This window comes from Physeter macrocephalus, unplaced genomic scaffold, assembly GCF_002837175.3.
Source record: "Physeter macrocephalus isolate SW-GA unplaced genomic scaffold, ASM283717v5 random_10, whole genome shotgun sequence".
Classification (NCBI taxonomy): domain Eukaryota; kingdom Metazoa; phylum Chordata; class Mammalia; order Artiodactyla; family Physeteridae; genus Physeter; species Physeter macrocephalus.
Genome location: NW_021145296.1, coordinates 28,899 through 48,538, shown reverse-complemented (window position 1 = coordinate 48,538; position 19,640 = coordinate 28,899). Strand labels below are relative to the sequence as shown.

General features: G+C 55.2%; 1 protein-coding gene across 5 annotated transcripts; it reads right to left on the bottom strand.

The window, feature by feature from the left end:
• Nucleotides 1-146: 146 nt before the first annotated feature.
• Nucleotides 147-17,507, bottom strand: CIZ1 (CDKN1A interacting zinc finger protein 1). 5 transcript variants are annotated; one of them, XM_055082078.1, is made up of 17 exons: nt 17,405-17,429; nt 16,562-16,685; nt 16,202-16,317; nt 14,612-14,683; nt 12,317-12,543; nt 9,832-9,910; nt 9,544-9,652; nt 8,415-9,043; nt 8,033-8,154; nt 7,202-7,399; nt 6,097-6,221; nt 3,671-3,758; nt 3,114-3,227; nt 2,766-2,915; nt 1,202-1,271; nt 859-980; nt 147-504 (listed from the first exon to the last, which is right to left on the bottom strand). In XM_055082078.1, exons 2-17 carry the CDS (start codon nt 16,678-16,680, stop codon nt 289-291), a joined length of 2,556 nt encoding a protein of 851 aa, XP_054938053.1. In that variant the 5' UTR covers nt 16,681-16,685; nt 17,405-17,429; the 3' UTR covers nt 147-288. The 5 variants fall into 5 exon arrangements, with proteins under 5 accessions (XP_054938053.1, XP_007102477.2, XP_054938054.1 ...); XM_007102415.4 differs by having other exon boundaries at nt 148-504; nt 9,832-9,925; nt 16,202-16,324; nt 17,245-17,507; XM_055082079.1 differs by having other exon boundaries at nt 148-504; nt 9,832-9,925; nt 16,202-16,324; nt 17,405-17,502.
• Nucleotides 17,508-19,640: the final 2,133 nt, after the last annotated feature.

Below are 19,640 nucleotides of genomic sequence, written 5' to 3'. Positions count from 1 at the left end.
AGGTGAAACACCTCGTAATCCCAGAGTCCCTGGCTAGGGAGCCTGTCTTCAGCTTTCCAGTTCTGCCACCACACTTCCCACAGGGGCTGGGTGCTGACTGAGAGCTAGCTGGGGGCCCCCTTTCCCTGTCCGCCCAGACGGAAGTGCTGCTGGGGACTGTGCAGCCAAACTACCTTCTTTTATTGGATTTTGAGTAAAAACACCAACCATGTCACAGTCTCCACACAGACTCCTAAAAAGCGTAGCAGATCTGGACCCAGACGGGGCAGCTGTGGGCCACTCCCTCCGTCAGGTTTTGAGGCGGCTTGAGCGCCGGGGTAGTGGGTGCTGAGCGGGTTGGGCTGTCACCTTGCTGGGGGTTTTGGCTGTGTCCTGGGTGCTGGACTGCGTGGGTGTGCGGCCACCGGAGGTGAACAGAGCAGTCAGGGCGTTCCGGGCGTTGATTGCACACCGGCGGCTCACGGGCCTGGTGGTGGGGCTGGGGTTCTTGGCCTTCTTATATTTCTAGACACAGAGAGTGCAGGTGAGGCCAGGCTTCCTCCCCACCTGGTGTGCTCCTGGCCAGAGGCTGTTTCCCCAGCCCAGCTGAGACAGCGTCAGACATGCTGTGTGACCCTGTGTGATGTGCTCAGCCTCTCTGGGCCAGAGCTCTAGAGCTAACAGCCCAGCCCTCAGCACCCACCAGGACAACTGCAGAAAGACATTGGCCCCAACGTGGCTCTGATTCCCTTTGTGGGCAGAGCCTCTCACTGGGGGCTGTACCCAGGGGCTGAGGCCAAGCACAGGAGGGAGGTGGCCACTGGCTGTCCCCGTCAGCTAGGACACAGTCTGACTCCCTGGGCAGGGGGCCTGACTCACCTGCAGGTTCTCAAAGTGGGCCAGGGACTTGCAGTGGGAGAGCTGCGCCCCTGAGTTGCTGTGGTAGAATTTGTGACAGATGCGGCAGATGTAGCCCATCACGGGCACCAGGAAGTCCACACCTGTGGGACAGCAGGGTCTGTGCACTCACATGCCTCACCAGCCGGTGTCCCCCCTTCTCTAGGGGCCCATTGGCCAACCCCCCACCCTCCAGATGGGAAAAGAAAAGAGGACTAGGGGACAGGCTGCCTGGCCAGGATGCTGTGGCTAGGATCTGGGGGGTCGCCTGGAGGCAACCTGAGGGCCGCAGCTCCTGCAGTTGGGGTCAGGGCTGGGGTCTTACCGTATGCCATGTTGGGGCTGTAGGTCTCCGAGCCTTTCCACTCCTCTATGGATATATCTCTGGATCGCACCTGGAAACACACAGGTGTGGGCCTCCATTGGTTCTGGCTTCCCCTAGCCTCCTCCCGAACGCAGGCGGGGACTGGAACCCACCCATGCTCTTCAATCAAGGAACCCACCCTTGATTTCCAGGAGGTTGTGGGTGGCATGCTCTGAGCCTTTGCACATGCTGATCCTGCCCCCTGAGTGCCTTTCCCAGTCTATACTTTCCAGGTTCAGCTCAATCAGCCCCCTCCTCCAGGAAGCCCTCCTGCTCCCACACTGGCCATAATCCATGCCAGCTATGCCCAACATATCACACGTGTCATTTCGCTGAATCCTCATAACAACTTTCTATGGTCTGCCCATTTCACATAAGAGGAAACTGAAGCCCAGGCACATTAACTCACTTGCCCAGGGTCGTAGAGCAGGTTTATGGAGGTGCAGGGTAGTGAGCCCTAGTGAGCCCCCAGCCCTGGTTACATTCTGCCATGAGCCCCCTGCCAGCTCCCTAATGCTGCAGCAACCAGTCTTAGGGGGTAGGTTTCAAGTGATCAAGGATCCCTTGTCTCACTGGCTGGACATGAGCCCCTTCCAGACAAGGCCATGCCTAGCGGTGCCTCGCAAACAAATCTGGCTTTTAAGAATAACGACCACCCCCTGGGCTGTGACCCTTCCTTTCAGTCCTAGTTGGGACTATTCTAAGCAGAGGAACAGGCTTATAGAGGCCAAGGGGCTTGCCCAGGCTCACGCCGCTGCTGACCGCTGAGTAGCAAAGCTGGCATCTCCCCGAGCCTGCTGAGGGCTGGAGGCCACCCACGCAACCTTCCATCCACAGCCCCGCTATGCACCGCCCCCTTTGGCGGCCCTCTCACCACCCTGGACTGTAACAGACAAGCTCTGTGAGGACAGGCGCCAGGACTTCATCCCCAAGTGCCCCTGGTATCCAGCACCAGGGCCTGGCCCAGAAGAGATGCTCTGGAAACACTTGTTAAGCTGGAAAGCTCCTCCAGCTCCTCGCTCATGGGAAGCAGCAGGGCTGGGGTATTTTGAGCACGGGCTCTGCAGTCTCGCCTCCTGGCATCCAAGTGGGTGAGATTCTGCCAGGAAAGTGCTTGGTACACGCGTGGCATATAGTAAGTGCTCAAAGAATGCTGACTGCTCTCGCCATCATCCTCCTCATCATCTTTCACTGACTTTTCCCGTATGCACCACATAGCTCCCCTCTCCATGCCTTTATGATGCTGTTCTCTTGCCCTAGGATGCCCTTTCTCTTCCACAAGTAAAAATTTCAGCCAGGCTTTGAAGACCTTGCATATTTCACCTGCCACCCTATAGGCGTCATGATGTATATTTACATATCGTCATATTGAATAGAGTTCCTATTGATACTAAATCGTGGCAGGCCTTAGTGCCCAAAGATGCCAGCCCAGTGCTTCCTGGCCCCTGGGAGGTGGGGTGAGGTCTCTCCTGGGCTGGGAGACCAGCCTCCAGCCTCCGTTCCGCACCACCTCCCCCCTAGGCACCTGCTTGCAGAACTCCTCCTCAACCTCGATCTCTTCTTCGTCATCGTCGTCCTCCTCCTCTTCTTCATCGCCCTCAAAGCAGCCCACGGCGTCCACCGTGATGAAGTGGTCCTCATCTTGGCTGGCAATCTCTTTCTCGAGCATCTTCAGCTTCCCAGGGAGTGGGTGAAGGCTCAAGTCAGCTCTGGGCAGCCAGGGTGCGACACCCCATCCTCCCCACACCCCAGAGAACTCCAGTCCCTCCGGACCTGCTATGAATTTGGACTGGAATACACCTCAACTTGCTGTGTGGCCTTGGCCAACACTCTACTTCTCTGGGCCCATGTCCTCTGAGGGAGCTGGGGTTACCTCCTTGGCTTTGTCCTTATGCCCCTGGGACTTCACATGTTCCACAAACTTGCGGGGGGTCTTGAAGTAGCGGTTGCAAACAGTGCAGAAAGGCCGCAGGGACTGTTTGGCGATCTGGGGACAGGAAGGCGGGCCAAGTGGGTGGCGGGCAGCAGCCCCAGGTGCAGCCGGGCAGGGCCCAGCGAGACCTCGCCTCCCAGGCCCACAACTTCTGTAATCGGCTGGCTGTGCTTCACAGAACACAGGCAAACACATTCCATCCCTGTGCTATAAGGTAGGATGACAGATGGCAACAGAGACAGGACCGTCGGAAGACAGGGAGAGAGGGCAGGCACCTGAGGACCCCACGAGCCCCGAGGCTGAATGCAGGGTGAGATGGTGCCTTGCCCACATTGGACAGGCGGGGAAACTGAAGCCCAGAGAGGAAACATGACTGACTCGTCATGAGTTACGGCCACGCAGTGACAAAGGCTGACGTTTACTTTCTGCTCCCAACCTGGGCTCTCTCCTCCCCAGCCCTGGGCTTGGGCGCCTTCACAGCAGGTGGGCCCTCATACCTTATGGTCCTGTGTCCTCCGGTGCTGGATCAGGTCCCCCATGTAGTAGAGCTGGCAGGTGTTGCACCAGCGCCTGGGTGGAGGCTCTCTGAATGACGACAATCAAAACAAGTAGAGTGTGACACAGCATTCTTGTTGGAAAGACGGCAGCTCTTCCAGACGCTCCATAAACGGAATGTAATTCCAACAGAATCGTGTTTTTGGAAACTTAACAAAATGGTCCTGAGGCTCATCTAGAAGAATACTTAAATAGGAATAAGAGAGAAAACTTGCGGGGAAATGAGATTTAGAAGCATCTGGGATACCAGGAGGCCACCAGGATGGTGACAGAACTGAGGATATCTGGCCTTGAGGACTCCTCTTATCCTTCAGTTTAGATGCCCTCTCTTTCCCAGAGCTGTTCTTGCCCCTCCGCCCATTTCTGGACCTGTCCCAATCCCAGTTAGCCAGGCCCCCCCTGGGACCCCAAAGTGCCACTGCTACAGCACTTTCCACAATGGATTGGGAGGACCTGATCTCTTCTCTGCTCCCACTGGACTGTGAGCTCTGGGGAGCCAGGACACCACCCCAGCATCCCCGGGGCCTGGCATGGGATCAGCCCAGAGTTTCTGACTGCGTCAGCAGGACACACAGCCTATCGGAAGGACTGCCACATTCTGTACAGGGCCAAGTCAAGATTCAAGGGCAGACATCATCAGAAGACAGTGTAATCAGAATCCCCTCCACCTGAAGCTTGTTTATAGCTTGGGCTACATCCCTGCAGTTTTTTTCTGTCACAAGATCTTTTTTTTTTTTTTTAACTAATTAATTAATTTGTTTCTTTAATTTTTTGGGCTGTGTTGGGTCTTCGTTGCTGCATGCGGGCTTTCTCTAGTTGTGGCGAGCGGGGGCTACTCTTCGTTGCAGTGTGCGGGCTTCTCATTGCGGTGGCTTCTCTTGTTGCGAAACATGGGTTCTAGGCGCGCAGGCTTCGGTAGTTGTGGCACGTGGGCTCAGTAGTTGTGGCGCACGGGCTTAGTTGCTCTGCGGCATGTGGGATCTTCCCAGGCCAGGGCTCAAAGCTGTGTTCCTTGCATTGGCAGGCAGATTCTTAACCACTGCACTACCAGGGCAGCCCAAGATCTATTTTTATATTGAATATAATCAAACTCATTCTGCAAATGCTATTTTGGATCCTGTTCTAACTTGACATTGCATCACACATATGTTTCCACATTATCAGAAATTCCCTAGAATTAGTTCTACCACCAAGAACTAATTCCCTAGAATTAGTTCTACCACCAGATCAGACTTAAACTGATCGACTAATCCCCTAGTTTTGGATAGATCATTTCCAACTAAATTTTTTCACCATTGCATTAACTCTGCAAGGAACAACTCTGTGAGTCACCTTTCTCCTGTCTTTATGATGATTTGGCCTACGTATAACTCCTAGGTCAGCAAGCAAAGGGAGCCTTAAGGCTGGAGAACATCCTACAAAGCCACAGGGAAGCTCTTCTCTTAGTGAGAACTGGCTAACAGAGACACAGGAGCCTTTGGAGAGAGCGCTCCCCGTCACTCAGGAGATGCAAGCTGAGGCTACCCGAGGGCCCTTCCTGTCCCCTCACCCCATGCAGGGAGCTTCAAGCTGTGACCCTCTATAAATGCTCGTGGCACAGTCCCTGACCATTGACCCAAGGCCTATCTAGCCTCTGAAAGGGTCTGATTTGGCCTCCTCCACAGGACGTGTTTCATCTTGTTTTAATTCTGAACTAGCTGTTAACATTTTGGAATTGGGAGATTCACATACAAATCTAGGCTTCTAGATGCCTCTGAAAAACCAGGAGGTCTGGAGCTGAGTGGCAGCTGTCCTGTGAGACATAGCCCATATCCCCCAGGGTGTCCTGAGCCAGCACCATCCTGTTTCTTTCACTGATGATGCCCCCCAGCCCCTGCAGGCCTCAGTGACTGCCCACAGAGCACCCCAAGAGCCAGTCCCAGACTCTGGGAGGGCTGACATTTCTGAGGGACCAAGCCCCCACGACAAAGAAAGGGGGTGACCCAGGGAAGCTCTAACCTCAAGCCACACGATGAGCAGATCCTGACCTTCAGGCCCCTGTGGTTGGGGTCAGCACATATGCCAGGGGAGTAGGGGTCTGTGCCACAACCCACTTCCCTCCCACATAGATGGTCACACTGTCCCTGCCTGGATGTAACCTTGAGAGACTGTCTAGCTCGTGAGTTCCTGCATTACACCCCTCATAAGGCCATTTTACAGATAAGGAAAACTGAGGCCACACAGTTAGTGGTGTGACGAGGTGTCTCAGGGAGGGCAACGCTTAACCCAAAGGCAGACCTTGGGGATGGTAGGTTCCGGGTCCCTCTCTGCCGGGGCTGGCTTGTGAGACCGCCTACCCCTCAGGATCCCCCTGGGATCCCCCACTCACTCGTCCTCTCGCTCCAGGACGTCCCGGGGCACAGGCAGCAGGGACAGGAGGCAGGCTTGGCTCATGTGCTGGATCTCTCCGAGCCGCTGCTGGTGCTGGGCCCCCAACATGTGGTCCTGGAACTCCTGCAGCAGGCGGGAGGGAGGAAGAGGAGAGAGGAGTGAGCCCCAGAACGGTGGGCAAGAGTGGAGCCCGGGGAAGAGGCCTCCAACCTTAGCTCCATGGTCACCCCACCTCCGCTGGGAGGCCGTTTCTCTTACAACCCTGTATGGGCCCAAGAAGGATGGTGAACGGAGGCACGGAGTGAGTACACGCCAGCCAGAGCCTCTGCTCCCCCGGAGACTTGTGAGCACCTCCAAGGCGAGGAGCAGTCTGATCAAATTCCAGGTCCCCACGACGCTGCTCAGGGGAGGCACAGACGGACGAAGGTAACGACAGCGAAAGTCCTAATCATACCAGTATGATGCTGTTATTAATGCTGCACTCGCTCTGGGCCGGGCCTGGGGCTTACGACTTCAAGGTCAAGTCGCTAAATCCCCAGAACCTCCCAGCGAGGTGGGTTTATTTGTTTATTTTTATTTTTTTTTGCGGTACGCGGGCCTCTCGCTGCCGAGGCCTCTCCCGTTGCGGAGCACAGGCTCCGGACGCGCAGGCTCAGCGGCCATGGCCCACGGGCCCAGCCGCTCCGCGGCATGTGGGATCTTCCCGGACCGGGCACGAACCTGCGTCCCCTGCATCGGCAGGCGGACTCTCAACCACTGCGTCACCAGGGAAGCCCCCTATTTTTTTTTTTCCAGAGGTGGGTTCTAAATGTTTCCTCCTCTGACACCTGCGGAAACTGAGGCACAAAGGGTGGAATTCACCTTCCAAAACCCACACGGCCAGTCAGGGCTGATTTGAACCAGGTCCACCCAACTCTAAAATCCTGCCGCCTTGGCTGGTCAGGAAATGTTTTGTGAGCAGATGTACGGCTGCTGGGGGTGGGGCTTGAGGGCCCATGTGGCCACAGAGGCAGCCGTGGGAAGGGCAGGCTAGGCATCACATACAGACCCCAAACCCTCCGCCCGCCCACGTGACCTCCCCACCCACCCGCTGGGAGAGGTACCTGCTGGCTGCTGCAGCCGGCCTTGCAGATGTAGCAGAAGAACTGAAGGGCCTGCTTGGAGGGCATGCTGGCCGCCACAGGGGTAGCAGAGGTAGAGTCTCCGGACCAGGGCCCAGGCGTGAGGGGTACGGTGCTAAAGGCCCGGCTGTCACTGCTCTGCAGGATGGTGACCTTCAGGGAGCCCCCGGCACCCCACACCTACACCGGGGGCAGAAGCAGAGCTACCACCAGCTGGGCGCTTACAGTGGGCCAGCCCCATGCTAAACGTCTAGGAGTCCTCCTGACAGCCCACTTTACAAGTGGGGAAACTGAGGCTCTGAGCTGTTAGGGGATTACCCAGGCTCGCTCAGCCAGGAAGCACCACAGTCACGAGTCAAACCCAGGTCCGCCTCACCCTACCCACCCCACCCCTCACACGACAGATGGAGATGCATGAAGAAGGGAGGGGGTTTGGCCAGAAGGCAGGGCTGGGCCCCCGAGCCCCAGGCACGGGCTTCCACGCTGCGCTCTCTCCGCTGGAGCACCGTTACCTGCGGGGGGCTCTGGGGGCTCTAGTTTCGGGGTGAGCCGGCTGGAAGGGACCCTTGTCACTAAAAGTACCTCCAGATCATCAGAGCAAAGACATGTGAAGGCACCACATGAGAGTTTGCTGAACCACTGTCACTGAACCACTGTCAAACCCAGTCTGGTCTGCCCACGAACCTAGGTGGAGGGCTGCTGTCACATTTCACAGGAGGGGAAACCCGAGGGGGCGCTGAGGGGGTCTGAGGCAGAAGGAGGCCCTCCCACCACTGGGTGCACCATGTGGTCCTCATCAGCATCTCTACCCACCCCCAGCATCTCTCTTGCTCTTTTTTCACATTCTCCCACATCCAGGCCACTGGTCAACTCTTCCTGGCTCTCCTCCAGGCCAACCTGGGCGCCCACTGGCTCCGGCGAGGCCTCCTCCAGGCCTGAAATGACAGATGTGCTCTGCTTCCCCAGGGTCCATCTCCCACCTGGGCCCTGAGGGACCCAGGCCCAAGAGCCACCTTCTCTGCCCACATCCAGGACCTTGAAGCCTCCAGTGGAGACAGCCCCGAACCCTAGATCCAGGCCCAACCCTCAGTCCCAGGCAGCACCCAGTCAGGGTTGGACAGTGCCAGGGTAGGCCTGAAGGGTTCAGGCAGAGCTGTCCCATCACCAGGCCGGCTGGGAGCCACTGCTCACTTACCTGCTCCAGCTTCCACCGTATCGGGCGGCGTCTCCAGCACTGCAGAGTGAACCGGAACTGGGGCTTTCTCCAGTGCTGGCACCGACACCTGTGGCTGAGTCTGAGGCTGTCTCTGGTTTGGCTCCAGTGGCTGTACTGGCAACTGCACTGGAGGTTGCTCCAGTGGTAGCTCCAGCGGCTGGACCCTCGGCTGAGCCTCTGTCTGGACCTGTGGATATGTCTGCGTCTGTGCCTGCTTCTGCAGCAGTGGCTGCACCTGCCTTGGGGACTGTGAATGTGCCTGTGGCTGCACCTGTTTCTGTGACTCTGCCTCCTTCTGCAGCTGCAGCTGCTCCTGTTGCAGTACTAAGTGCTCTGGAGAAGTCTGTGTCTGTGCCTGCTTCTGCAGCTTTGGCTGCACCTGGGCCTTCAATGGTAGCATCTGTGGCTGAGTCTGTGGCTGAGTCTGTGGCGGCACCTGGGCTTGGATCTGCAGAACTCGTGGCTGAAATCGTGGCAGCACTCGAGCTTCCAGTGACTCAGGCAGCAGCTCGGTTGTCTGTGTCTGCTTTGGTGCCATCAACCGGGCCTGTGGCTGGACCTTTGCCTGCAGCTGCCCTGGGGTCCCCTTCTCTGTGGGCTCCTCTGAGCTAGGAAGGATCAAAAGAAGATCAAATTCAGTTGGCCCCAGGGGCTCCCAAGAAAGGCCATGACCTAGGCTCCAGTCCTAGCTATGCCACGTACAAAGCTAGGGATTTGGACAAGCCCCCTCGGCTCTCTGGGTCCCAGTTTCACCTAAATAAATTGGATCACTTGCTCCCACCTCCCACAACTTGCTAATATGTATCCGAGGTCCTGTAAGCCTGCCTACCCTCTGCCCACTCTCTGAGCTTCCAGATTCACATCTTCACCCCTCCAAGCTGGCCACCTCACCTGCCTCCAGGTGGTTCAGTCACAGTGAAGGTGCCAGAGTCCATCTGGCTGAGGGCCTTCCCGGGTAAGGTGAAGAATTAGGTTTGACATTCCTCCAAGCCAGAAACCAAGGCCCTTTCCTTGAAGGATCTCACCCCACCTACCCCCTACCCTCTGCCTTTGCAGGAATCAGGGTACAGGGTACCTGGGCCCCGGGCAGGTTTTCAGCATCAGTTACCTCTTTGACCTTTTAGCTGGTGGCTCAGACGCTGCACAAGACTCAGGCTCAGATGCTGCAGCGCGTTTCTCCTTAGTGATGCCATCTGGGCAGTGGGGAGATTCTTGGTCTGGAATGGAGGGCAGGTGAATGACTGCCGTGCCGGATATAGCAGGTACGAGCTCCAGAAGATGGGGCCTGGGCTCACCCCCCACCCACCCTGCAAGATCCCTGCCTCCATGACCACCCCTGCACCCCACTGCCCTAACCCGCGTCCCCTCTGTAGGGCCAGCAATCTCCCTCCCTCACCTTCAGGTGTGTCTGTTCGGGGCTCTGCGGCTTCCTCAGACCCCTCTGGGGGGTCCGACTTGTCCTCCACAGGCATCGTCTGAGAAGAAGAATCCTGCTTCCTTTCAGAAACCATTTATGATACCTGCCACCCACCCCAGTAAATACTCCCTTGCCCAAGAGCGGCTGCAACACGTCCCCCAGGGGATGACGGGGCCTGGCCCCAGAGAAGATCCTAAACACCCCAGGAATTCTGTCCAGGGCGTTCCATCTAGCTGCCTGCCGGTTAAGTAAATGCAGGTTTGGGGGATGCAATGCCTTCACGTGGTCCACGGAGCTGCCTCCTGATTCCCCACCCCGTTCTCCACAAAGCAGCCAGAAGGATCCTTCTCTCTCTCTTTTTACTTTTGTCGGTCATGCCGCTTGGCTTGCGGGATCTTAGCTCCCGGACCAGGGATCGAACCCAGGCCACGGCAGTGAAAGCACAGAGTCCTAACCACTGGACCACCAGGGAATTCCTGAGGGACCCTTCTCAAACCTGATCACGTCTCTCATCTCTGTAAGGCTGCAACCCTCCCGTGATTTCCCATAGCCCTGGATGACTCCTTCCTTACCCCAAGCCTGAAACTACCCACCCTCCCCACCCCCCTGCACAATCTGGCCCCTACCCCATGCCCACCCCTCCAGCCTCAGCTCTCCCCACGCTCCTCCTCCCCCTCTCTATGTCCACACTGGCCTTCTCTCTGTTTCCCCAAAGCCCCAGGCCTTCTCCCAGAGCCTCAAAGGCACTTCTTGCAGGAAGCCTTCCTAACCCATAGTACAGGCCCCCAGGGGCCCCAGGCTTCCTTTCTGTGGCATTTTTCATAGTCATAATTCATTGGCTGGAGCATTATTTGCATTAAGGTCTCACCACTACCACCACCCCCTCCCCACCCCAAGATCTCCAGGAGAGCATCTCCAGATGCCTTCTCTGCACCAGTGAGTCCTCCACAGGACTTAACAGACATTTGTGAAATGAACACACAGCCCCACACGGTTCCAGGGCAGCCCAGGAAGCCTCAGGAATCCACATGCAGCTTCCCTCCCTCCTACGAAGCCCGAGGAACCAGGGCTGAGTGGAAACGTGCACCGCATCAGGACTCCACACCCTTCAGAAACTACCCAGCTCTCACCCTGCACGACATGGGCACTGGCCTGCGAGTCAGGAGGGCTGGACTCTGGGTCTGTCGTGACAGCTGTGCAGTCCAGGGCAACCTCCACCCCACTGCCTCGGTTTTCCCATATGTAAAATGGGGGCAAGGAGGTAAACGCTAGGCCAGACTGTGTTAGGACAAGCCCGACCGTAAAGTCAGAGGCCGCCTGGACCCCTCTCTGGAGGGAAATGCCTCACCTCCAGATATGGGCTGGCGCCAGAGCAGCCAGAAAAGGAGGGTGTTCCACCCCTCCACCGCCGGATGCTCTCAGGAGTGTGGTGTGTGTGAGGAGCTGCCAGGACGTTCAGGGACAGGACAGACTCAGGGAGGATATTATTCCCTTTGAAAATCTCTGAGTCTTACTGCTTTTGTCAGGGAAAGGCCTGTAGAGGCTTAGAACCTTCAGCTGGCAACAGTGTGGAGTTTAGGATTTTATAGCATTGTTTTACCCCCAATCACTTTTCTGTTACTTCTATGTATGGCAATTAATTTAGCCTTTTTAAAAAAATTTCAGACAGTGATATAATGTTTCCTTTTTAACTAAATGTAACAGAGAAGCAGCTAGTTCATTTAAAGCTGTGCTATCCCAGAGAGTAGCTACTAGCCACATGTGCCTGGCTTTTGAGCCCTGGAAATGTTGGAAGCCGAATTGAGACGTAAGCATAAAATATACACCGGAATTTAAAGACTTAGTACAAAAAAAAAAAAAAAAAAGAAAAAAAAGAATGCAAAGTGCTGTGTTCATTTTTTATATTGATTACAGGTTGAAATGATAATTTTTAAAATATATTAAGTTGAATAAAATATGCGAGTAAGATTAATTTCACCTGTTTCTTTTTACTTTGTTACTGTGATTACTAGAAAATTTTAAATTACATGTATGGCTCACATTTTATTTCCACTGGGCAGAGCTGATTTAAAGAAAATTGGTAGAATACACCTAAAATGAATACAATGTTATATGTCAGTTACATCTCAGTTTTTTCAAAAAGAGAGAAATATTAGTAAATAATATTAGTAATATTAGTAAATAATATAAATAGTAATTTAAAAGGGAATAAATAATAGTACTGGTGGTGTCTGGATATAGCAAAAATCACATCTGGGTTCAGGAATATTTAAAGTTTGGGAAACACTAAGCAAGTCTAACTCCTGCCCCCTTCCCCATTTTACAGATGAGGAAACTGACGTACAAAGAGGGGTATGACCTGCCCAAAGGCCAATGTGAGCCAGAGCGGGCAGAGCTGGGCTCATCCCCAGATACACCCTCTCCCATTCCCATCCTCGCCTGCTCCAGTCCAGATACCACTCACCTTGCGATTGGGGGTTGTAGAGGAGGTCCGGGCCTGTTTCTGGGTGTTCCGCCCTGAAAGGTTGAGCTGGGAGGGGTTTATGGGGACCCCAACAGGAGGAGGGCCCAGCAGGGACTGCCGAGTGGCCTGGGGAAAGAACTGCTGTAGATTTGGGGTGGCCAGCTGCGGGGGTGTGAGGCTGGGAGCTGTCAGGTTTGGGGTTGCCAGGTTGTAGCCACGGAGGTTACCTGTGTGTGAAAAGAGGGGAGAAGAGGGATTACAACTGTGGTTGGGTGGTAGAGGCTAGGGTCAGGGGTCAGTCCTCCAAAGCTTCATCACAGTTAACTTCCAAGGGGACCCTCCCCACCCAAGGGCAGCCACAGGGGACAGATGAGAGCCGAAGACGCAGTCCCACCTGGAGCACCGGTGGAGAGGGGGCTTTAGGGCTAGCGTTTCCTGCTCCAGCTGGGAAGGGAAGGGGGCCTTTTCCCACCCCAAATGCCTCCCTGGTCAGTGGCTTAAGCGCCCCCAGCAACTCCGCTCACCCTCAGGCATGCTTTAGTGTACACCTTAAGGTATGTGAAAGATTCAGCACAGGACCCAAAGGGAGAACCAGCAAGATGACTGGTCCCTGGAATAATAAGACACTCTCCTACCAACAGCAGCTACCCTTCATCAAAAGTTTCCTGGGGGGCTTCCCTGGTGGCACAGTGGTTGAGAGTCCGCCTGCCGATGCAGGGGACACGGGTTCGTGCCCCGGTCCGGGAAGATCCCACATACCGCGGAGCGGCTGGGCCCGTGAGCCATGGCCACTGAGCCTGCGCGTCCGGAGCCTGTGCTCCGCAACGGGAGAGGCCACAGCAGTGAGAGGCCCGCGTACCGCAAAAAAAAAAAAAAAAAAAAAAGTTTCCTGGGAAGCAGGCACTTGCTAAGCACTTTCTATGCATGGCCTCAGTCACCCCGCCCAGTCACCATCAGAGTAAGTATTATCCTCCCTACTGATGACAAAATGAGACACAAAGCGAAGGAGTGGCTTGTCCAGGGTCTCTGGGAGCGGCACTGCTGCCACAGCTGGCTACCAGAGAGGATTCTGGGGGTCTTCCTGACTCCTCCCTCTCTTTACCCTCCCCCATCCAAGCCAACACCAAATTCTATTAACACTGACTTTTACTCCTCTTCTCAGTCTAGCCTGACCCCCCTTCAAATTTCCACTCCTACCACCCCCCTTCCTAAAAAGCCACTTCATCCCCTGTGTGAATTTCAGCCACAGGTTTTGCACGGGATAGCAGCAAACAGTGATCTTTCTAAAACCACATTCTGACTTCGCCCCTCCCCCTGCCTAAACCCTTCCATAGCTCCCTGATACTCAGGAACGAAGCCCATTCCTCACCGTGCGAGGTCCAGTCCTGCGCTCCTCCCCGACCTCCTTTCTCGCAATTCTCCCCACACATGTGCCCACTTTATTCCAGCTACATGCTCCCAGCATCCCTCAAACAAGCCTGGTCTCTGCCTGCCTCTGGGCCTTTGCACATGCTGTTTCTTCTGTCTGGACTGTTCTACATCCCAATCATTCTCCATTCCTCCCTTTAGGTGATTCTCCTTTGGGAGGCCTTCCCAGACCCTCTCTGTATCCCCAGAGGCCCCAGCTTCCCTGTTCTAGGACCACCTGCACAATTTCCTTATCTGCTTCTATTGCCCACCACCTAACCACCCTGCGAACTCCTTAAGGGCAGGTACCTCAACTGACTCAGAGGTCCAGCACTGGGAATTGTGTGACCCAATAAAGGACAGTTTAAATCCCTGACCCAGTGCTAGGATGGGAGGCACATGCATGGGTCAGATGTGCTGGGAGAACTGGTTCAAATGCAGACTCCACAGTACAAGATCTGTGACCTTGAGCAAATCAGTTTCCCCTTCTTGGCCTCAGTTCCCTCATCTGTAAAATGGGGATAGTAATAGTGCTTGACTCACAATGTTTTATGAGGATTCAATGAGATATATAAGTGTGCCTGGTATTTACTAAGGGTTTAATTAACATTAACTTAAAACAAATACATATACACATATGTGCAGAGAGAACGCTAACCAGCTCTTAAAAACAGTAAGATAAAAGGTGGCACACTCTAAAAGAAAAATAGACAAAGCACATGGACAAGTCACAAAAAGAATTACAAATGTTTAACAGACAAATATAAAATATTCATCCGCACTAGCACTCCAAGAAATGTAAACTAAAACATTAATGATATAGCTTTTGCCAAGCAAATTAGTAGATTAGATGTATATATACATATATATATGTAAAGAGTATAATACCCAATGTTGCCGTGGGCATGGTGAGACCGGCACTGTCATACGTGGCTGGTGGCATTGCAAACTGGTCCAGTCCTTTGGGAAAGCAATTTGGCAATACTTATCAAGAGCCATAAAATATCCATCCCCCCTGACCCAGTCATTCTACTTTTGGGAATCCATTCTAAGAGAATATTCTCAAACATGATATTCATTCCATTATTTAAAGCAAAAAAAAAGAAAAAAATGAAAAGAAAAGAAGTAGAAGAAAACAGCTGAGAAAGTTTAGGGACACAAGGGCACACACCTCCAGCAGAATATTAAACAGCTGTTCAAAAACAATCTTTACAGAGACTTTCAAATAATTTGGTAAATGATCATGCCACTATATTCAGTGAAAAAGAAACAAGATACAGCCTTTCACTTATATCAATAACCACAATCATATACAAGTCCCCAAGTTTGTGCCTAGAAAAAAAAGGGGAGAAATACACCAACACTTTAAAGGGTGGTTTTTTCTTTAGGAGTGAATCTGCATATGACCATTTGGGTTTTCTTATACTCTTTTTAAAATATTTCTTTCACTCTTCTTTGAAGAGTATGACTTTTAAAATGAGTAAGAAAAAGTGAAAAAATATATATATACATTGTGGGTCCCTGTGTGTGGTTTTATCTCTCTACCCATCCATCTATCATTTATAAGCCAGCTCTCAGGACCATCCACACCCATGTGGCCCCAGGAGGGCTGAAGAGTGATGACCATCACATCTTCTGACCTGACTGCATACCCTGCTGGGAGGCAGGATAGCCTGGTGTCTCAGAACACAGCTCTGTAGTAAGACCACTAATCAACACCTGGGCCTCAGTTTCTTCATCTGTAAAATGGGATCACGAGTGTATCTCCCCTTAGGGTTGTCAGCAGAGTCAAGGAATTGGGTTTGTCAGGGCCTCAGCACAATGCCCAGCCCTGAGGAACCAGCCAGCAAGCCACAGCTACCGTGTGAGAGAGGCTGGGTCTGAAGATGAGCTGGCCCCACGTCTCTGGACCCCTGGATTACTCCTGCAGGGGCTAAGGTATCGGGAGCAGCTTCTTGTAAGGAAGAGATGAAAGACTGCTCTCCCCATGGGGAAACTCAGGTAAGGACACAGGCTTAATGCAGAGGGCTAGAGACATCCCCCTCAGAGACCCAGGGGGTCAGGAGGCCCAGGCCTCTGTCTAGCTAGACACTGCTGATGCTATGTGACCCAGGGCAAATGACTCCCTTCTCTGGACCTCGGCATCCTCATCTGTCAAACAGGATGCAAAGGAGGGTGGTCAAAATAGATCTTGCCCTCCATCATGTCATCTAATCTGAATGTCAGCAAACTGTGCTGAGTAGCACCCACAGAGCTAACACCATGGCCAAGGGTACACCTCTGGGATCAGACAGACCTGCATTCAGCTGAGCAACTTAGGGACTTCCACCTCCTGGAGCCTCAGTGTCCTCATCTGTAAACCAGGACGCTGACACAGATCCCCCTCAGGGTTACTGTGTGGATTTGATGAGATTCAGTGCCATGGGGCTGCTGGGGAGCTCCCGCTAAGATGGAGCGAGACAGGGCCCGCAGTCATACCTTGCAACTGCTGCAGAAGCAAAGCTCTCTGCAGCACAGAGCCGTTGAGGAGGGAGGCTGAGTTGGTGCCCTGGAGATTCAGGAGCTGCTGCTGTGGCTGCTGCTGGGGGAGCCCCCTGTGTGCTGAGAGCAGTGTCAGAGGGCTCTGGGGAGAGTCAAACCCTCCCTCTTCCCTGAGACCCCTCACCTCCATTCTCTGCCCCCCTCTACTGCAGACAGAGCATCCCCTTAGGGTGGGAACTGATGACCTCCAGGACTCAGACAGGGATGCCCCTGAGAGAAAGGGCTGGGAGGAGGTCTCCAAGGCATGGGTCAGAGGGGCAGGTCTAGAGCCGCCCACCCCTCCAGTGGGGAGCTTGCCTGCTGACGGCCATGGGCAGTGCGGCCTGCGGTGGGGACTGCTGGAGCAGCTGCTGGAGCTGCAGCAACTGCTGCTGCTGGAGCTGCTGGAGCTGCTGCTGCTGCTGCTGGTTGAACATGGCGGCTGCGGGAAGGGAGGGAGTCAGGCCGGATCCCCGTCGCCCACCCCCAGCCCGCGGCCCTCACACGCTGCCGACCGAGCTTCACAGCTACCCTCCCGGTCCTGCCCAGAGCGTGCCACGCGTGCGCCCCATCCTTTCCATACACCTCCAATCGCACCAGCAGCAGAGTTCAACCACCCTCCCGCCAATTTCCCCCAAATCTTCCCAATAGTCCCTCCTCCAAATGCCCAACCCCACCCTCCATCCCTCCGCCTCCCTCCGCTCCGCAGCTCCAGGACGAGCGTCCAACACAAATACACCTCCCACCCCACCCTTCAGCCTTTCTCTGCGCCAATCACGTAGCGAAGCCAGCCCCGTCCACTCACACCCCTCTGATACTCCCACCCTGTCCCTTGTGCACATGTTCTGTCAATAACATCAGCGCCGCCCCACCCCCACCTTTCCCTTTCTTCCACGAACAAAGTAGGAGGAAGGCTTCCCTCCACCCTAATCCCCCCCATTCCGCTGACCCCTTCCTCTACAGACAGAGCCAGCATTACACGTCAAAGCCGATGTCCACACCTGCCAACGAAGCCCTCGGCCTCCATTCAAGTGGCCCCTAAGGCTTCCGCCGTCGCCCGAGCCGCGCTCGGCCCGCGCACTTCGCCTCCCAGCGCGGCTTTGGCCGCGGGAACCACACAGCCTCCTCCCCGCACCCCCTCCGCAGTCGCGTAACCCCCACCAGGGGTGGGGCGGGCCGCGCGCTCCGGATCGTGGCTCCCGGGGTCCCCGCAGCTCCCGGGGTCCCCGCGGCTCCGCCACGGCCTGTCCGCTCCGAAGGCCAGTCTGCGGACCGGGGCAGGGCAGCGCCCTCTGGAGGACGGGAGGTCCGGGTGCCCACGGCCGCGCCGCGAGATCCCGCCCCGGGCACCCTTCGCGCTGCAGGGGCGGTACCTGCTCGCCCAGCTGCTGGGCGGAGGTGGGAGTGGTTCCGAGCTGCTAGGGGACCCTGGGCAGCGCAGACCCTCTGCCCCGCGTCCTCCGCATCGGTAAGGGGCGGCTCTGAGCCCCAGGTCCGTCTGTCGCCCAGAGGGGTCTCTCGTCTGGCAGGGACATCGCGGGCGACTTTGAGGAGGACCATCCCCAGCAGACCTTGCCGCGGCCGCCACTGTCCCGCGATCCGAAGACCCCGCGCGGGGCTGGGGTGGGAGGGGGCGTGCAGCCGCCGGCTGTACATTCGGGGACAGAGACCCAGCGAGAGGACGACCGGCACAACAGCAGAAGAATCAGCCCTGGAAGGGGTGGCGAGATCGGTTTGAAAGTGTTTTTTTGTTTGTTTTTTTCTCCGGTTTGCCTGGGGAGCGGGTGAGGAGGGCAGAGTTTAATGGTAAAAAACGGCGCTCATCCTGCCCGTGAACGGTCCTGCCCGCAAGGACCCTTTAACTTCAACTCTGTCCCGCGTCCCGGTGCACCTCTCCTAGGACCCCACACAAGCACTGAGGCAAACAATCCGCAATTAGTAAGAGCAATCCCCTTTGCTTTTTCTGTTGCTCAGAGCCGACCACAGCTGTAACAGCCCTAGGCAATGCGCTCACTTTGCATTAGGCGCCGACTGTGTGCCACACGGCGCACAGTGGCGCTAGGGACGCGCAGACCTAAGGTCGGCCCAGCGGAGACCCGAGTGTCAACCAATCACTGCAGTCATGTGACTGCAGTCATGTGACTTTAGCGCTGCCCTAAAGCTAGGGACCGGCTCTACTACAGCCCCGGGCCGCAGCACAGGTGCCTAACTCTGACTGGACTTAGAGGCGCGAACGCGGCTTGGCGCGGCCGGAGGGCGGGGCGGGGTCGGGCTCAGGGGACTTGGCGCCTTTGGGTGGAAGGGAAGCCTGGACGATGCGGGCTTTGAAGGCGGGCCTGAAGAGTTGGGCTTTACCCCTGAGGGGCAGGGAGTGCTAGGGAAGAGTGTGACAGCATCATATCCGCCCAGATTAGATCACTTGGCTCCGGTGAGAACCAAGACAGAGGCAATGGGGAAGGAGGGGTGGGTTGAGTCAAGATCGCCTAGGCTTCCAACCAATAGATCTGGGTGCTAGCCTTGGAGAGGTCCGGTGTTGAATTGGGGCTCCACTGCCTTCTGGCTAGGCGAGCCTGGCTGATGCAGCAGTCCTCTCTGAGCCTGTTTCTTCGTCTGTAAAATGAGTACCCCCTCCCGGGGTTTTTGTGTGTGTGTGCCTGTGTGTGTGTGTGTGTCTGCGTATATTACATAATGTTTAGCACTGGCACCTGGCACAGGGGAGCTTAGCAAATTGCCCAAGTAAAAAAAAAAAAAAAAAAAACTAAAAATAATGCTCATGCTGGTGAAGGTAGGGAAGGCAGCGGTGGCTTCCTGTGCTAATTCATCTTTCTGGAAAGCAATCTGAAAATTCTCTATCAAGACTCTTGAACGTGTTCTGCCCCTTGACCTGGTCCCCACTTGTAGGAATCTAGCCCAAGAAAATAATCAGAAACAAGCCTTTTAAAAGACAGCAGGTTTTGGGCTTCCCTGGTGGCACAGTGGTTAAGAATCCGCCTGCCAATGCAGGGGACACAGGGTCGAGCCCTGGTCTGGGAAGATACCACATGTCACGAAGCAACTAAGCCCATGTGCCACAACTACTGAGCCTGTGCTCTAGAGCCCGGGAGCCACAACTACTGAGCCCGCGAGCCACAACTACTGAGCCTGCACACCTAGAGCCCGTACTCCACGACAAGAGAAGCCACTGCAATGAGGAGCCCGCGCACCGCAACAAAGAGTAGCCTCCGCTTGCCGCAAGTAGAGAAAGCCCGCGCGCAGCAACAAAGACCCAACGCAGCCAAAAATAAATAAATTAAATAAATTTATTTTTTTAAAAAGACAGCAGGGGGCTTCCCTGGTGGCGCAGTGGTTGAGAGTCCGCCTGCCAATGCAGGGGACACGGGTTCGTGCCCCGGTCCGG

Coding starts and splice junctions, on each gene's coding strand:
- CIZ1 (XM_055082077.1), bottom strand. CDS start 16,680: ATGTTCAACCAGCAGCAGCAGCAGCAGCTCCAGCAGCTCCAGCAGCAG. Junction 16,318..16,561: donor CTGCCCATGGCCGTCAGCAG/GCAAGCTCCCCA, acceptor CTCAGCACACAG/GGGGCTCCCCCAGCAGCAGC. Junction 9,653..9,831: donor CCGAACAGACACACCTGAAG/GTGAGGGAGGGA, acceptor CCTCCATTCCAG/ACCAAGAATCTCCCCACTGC.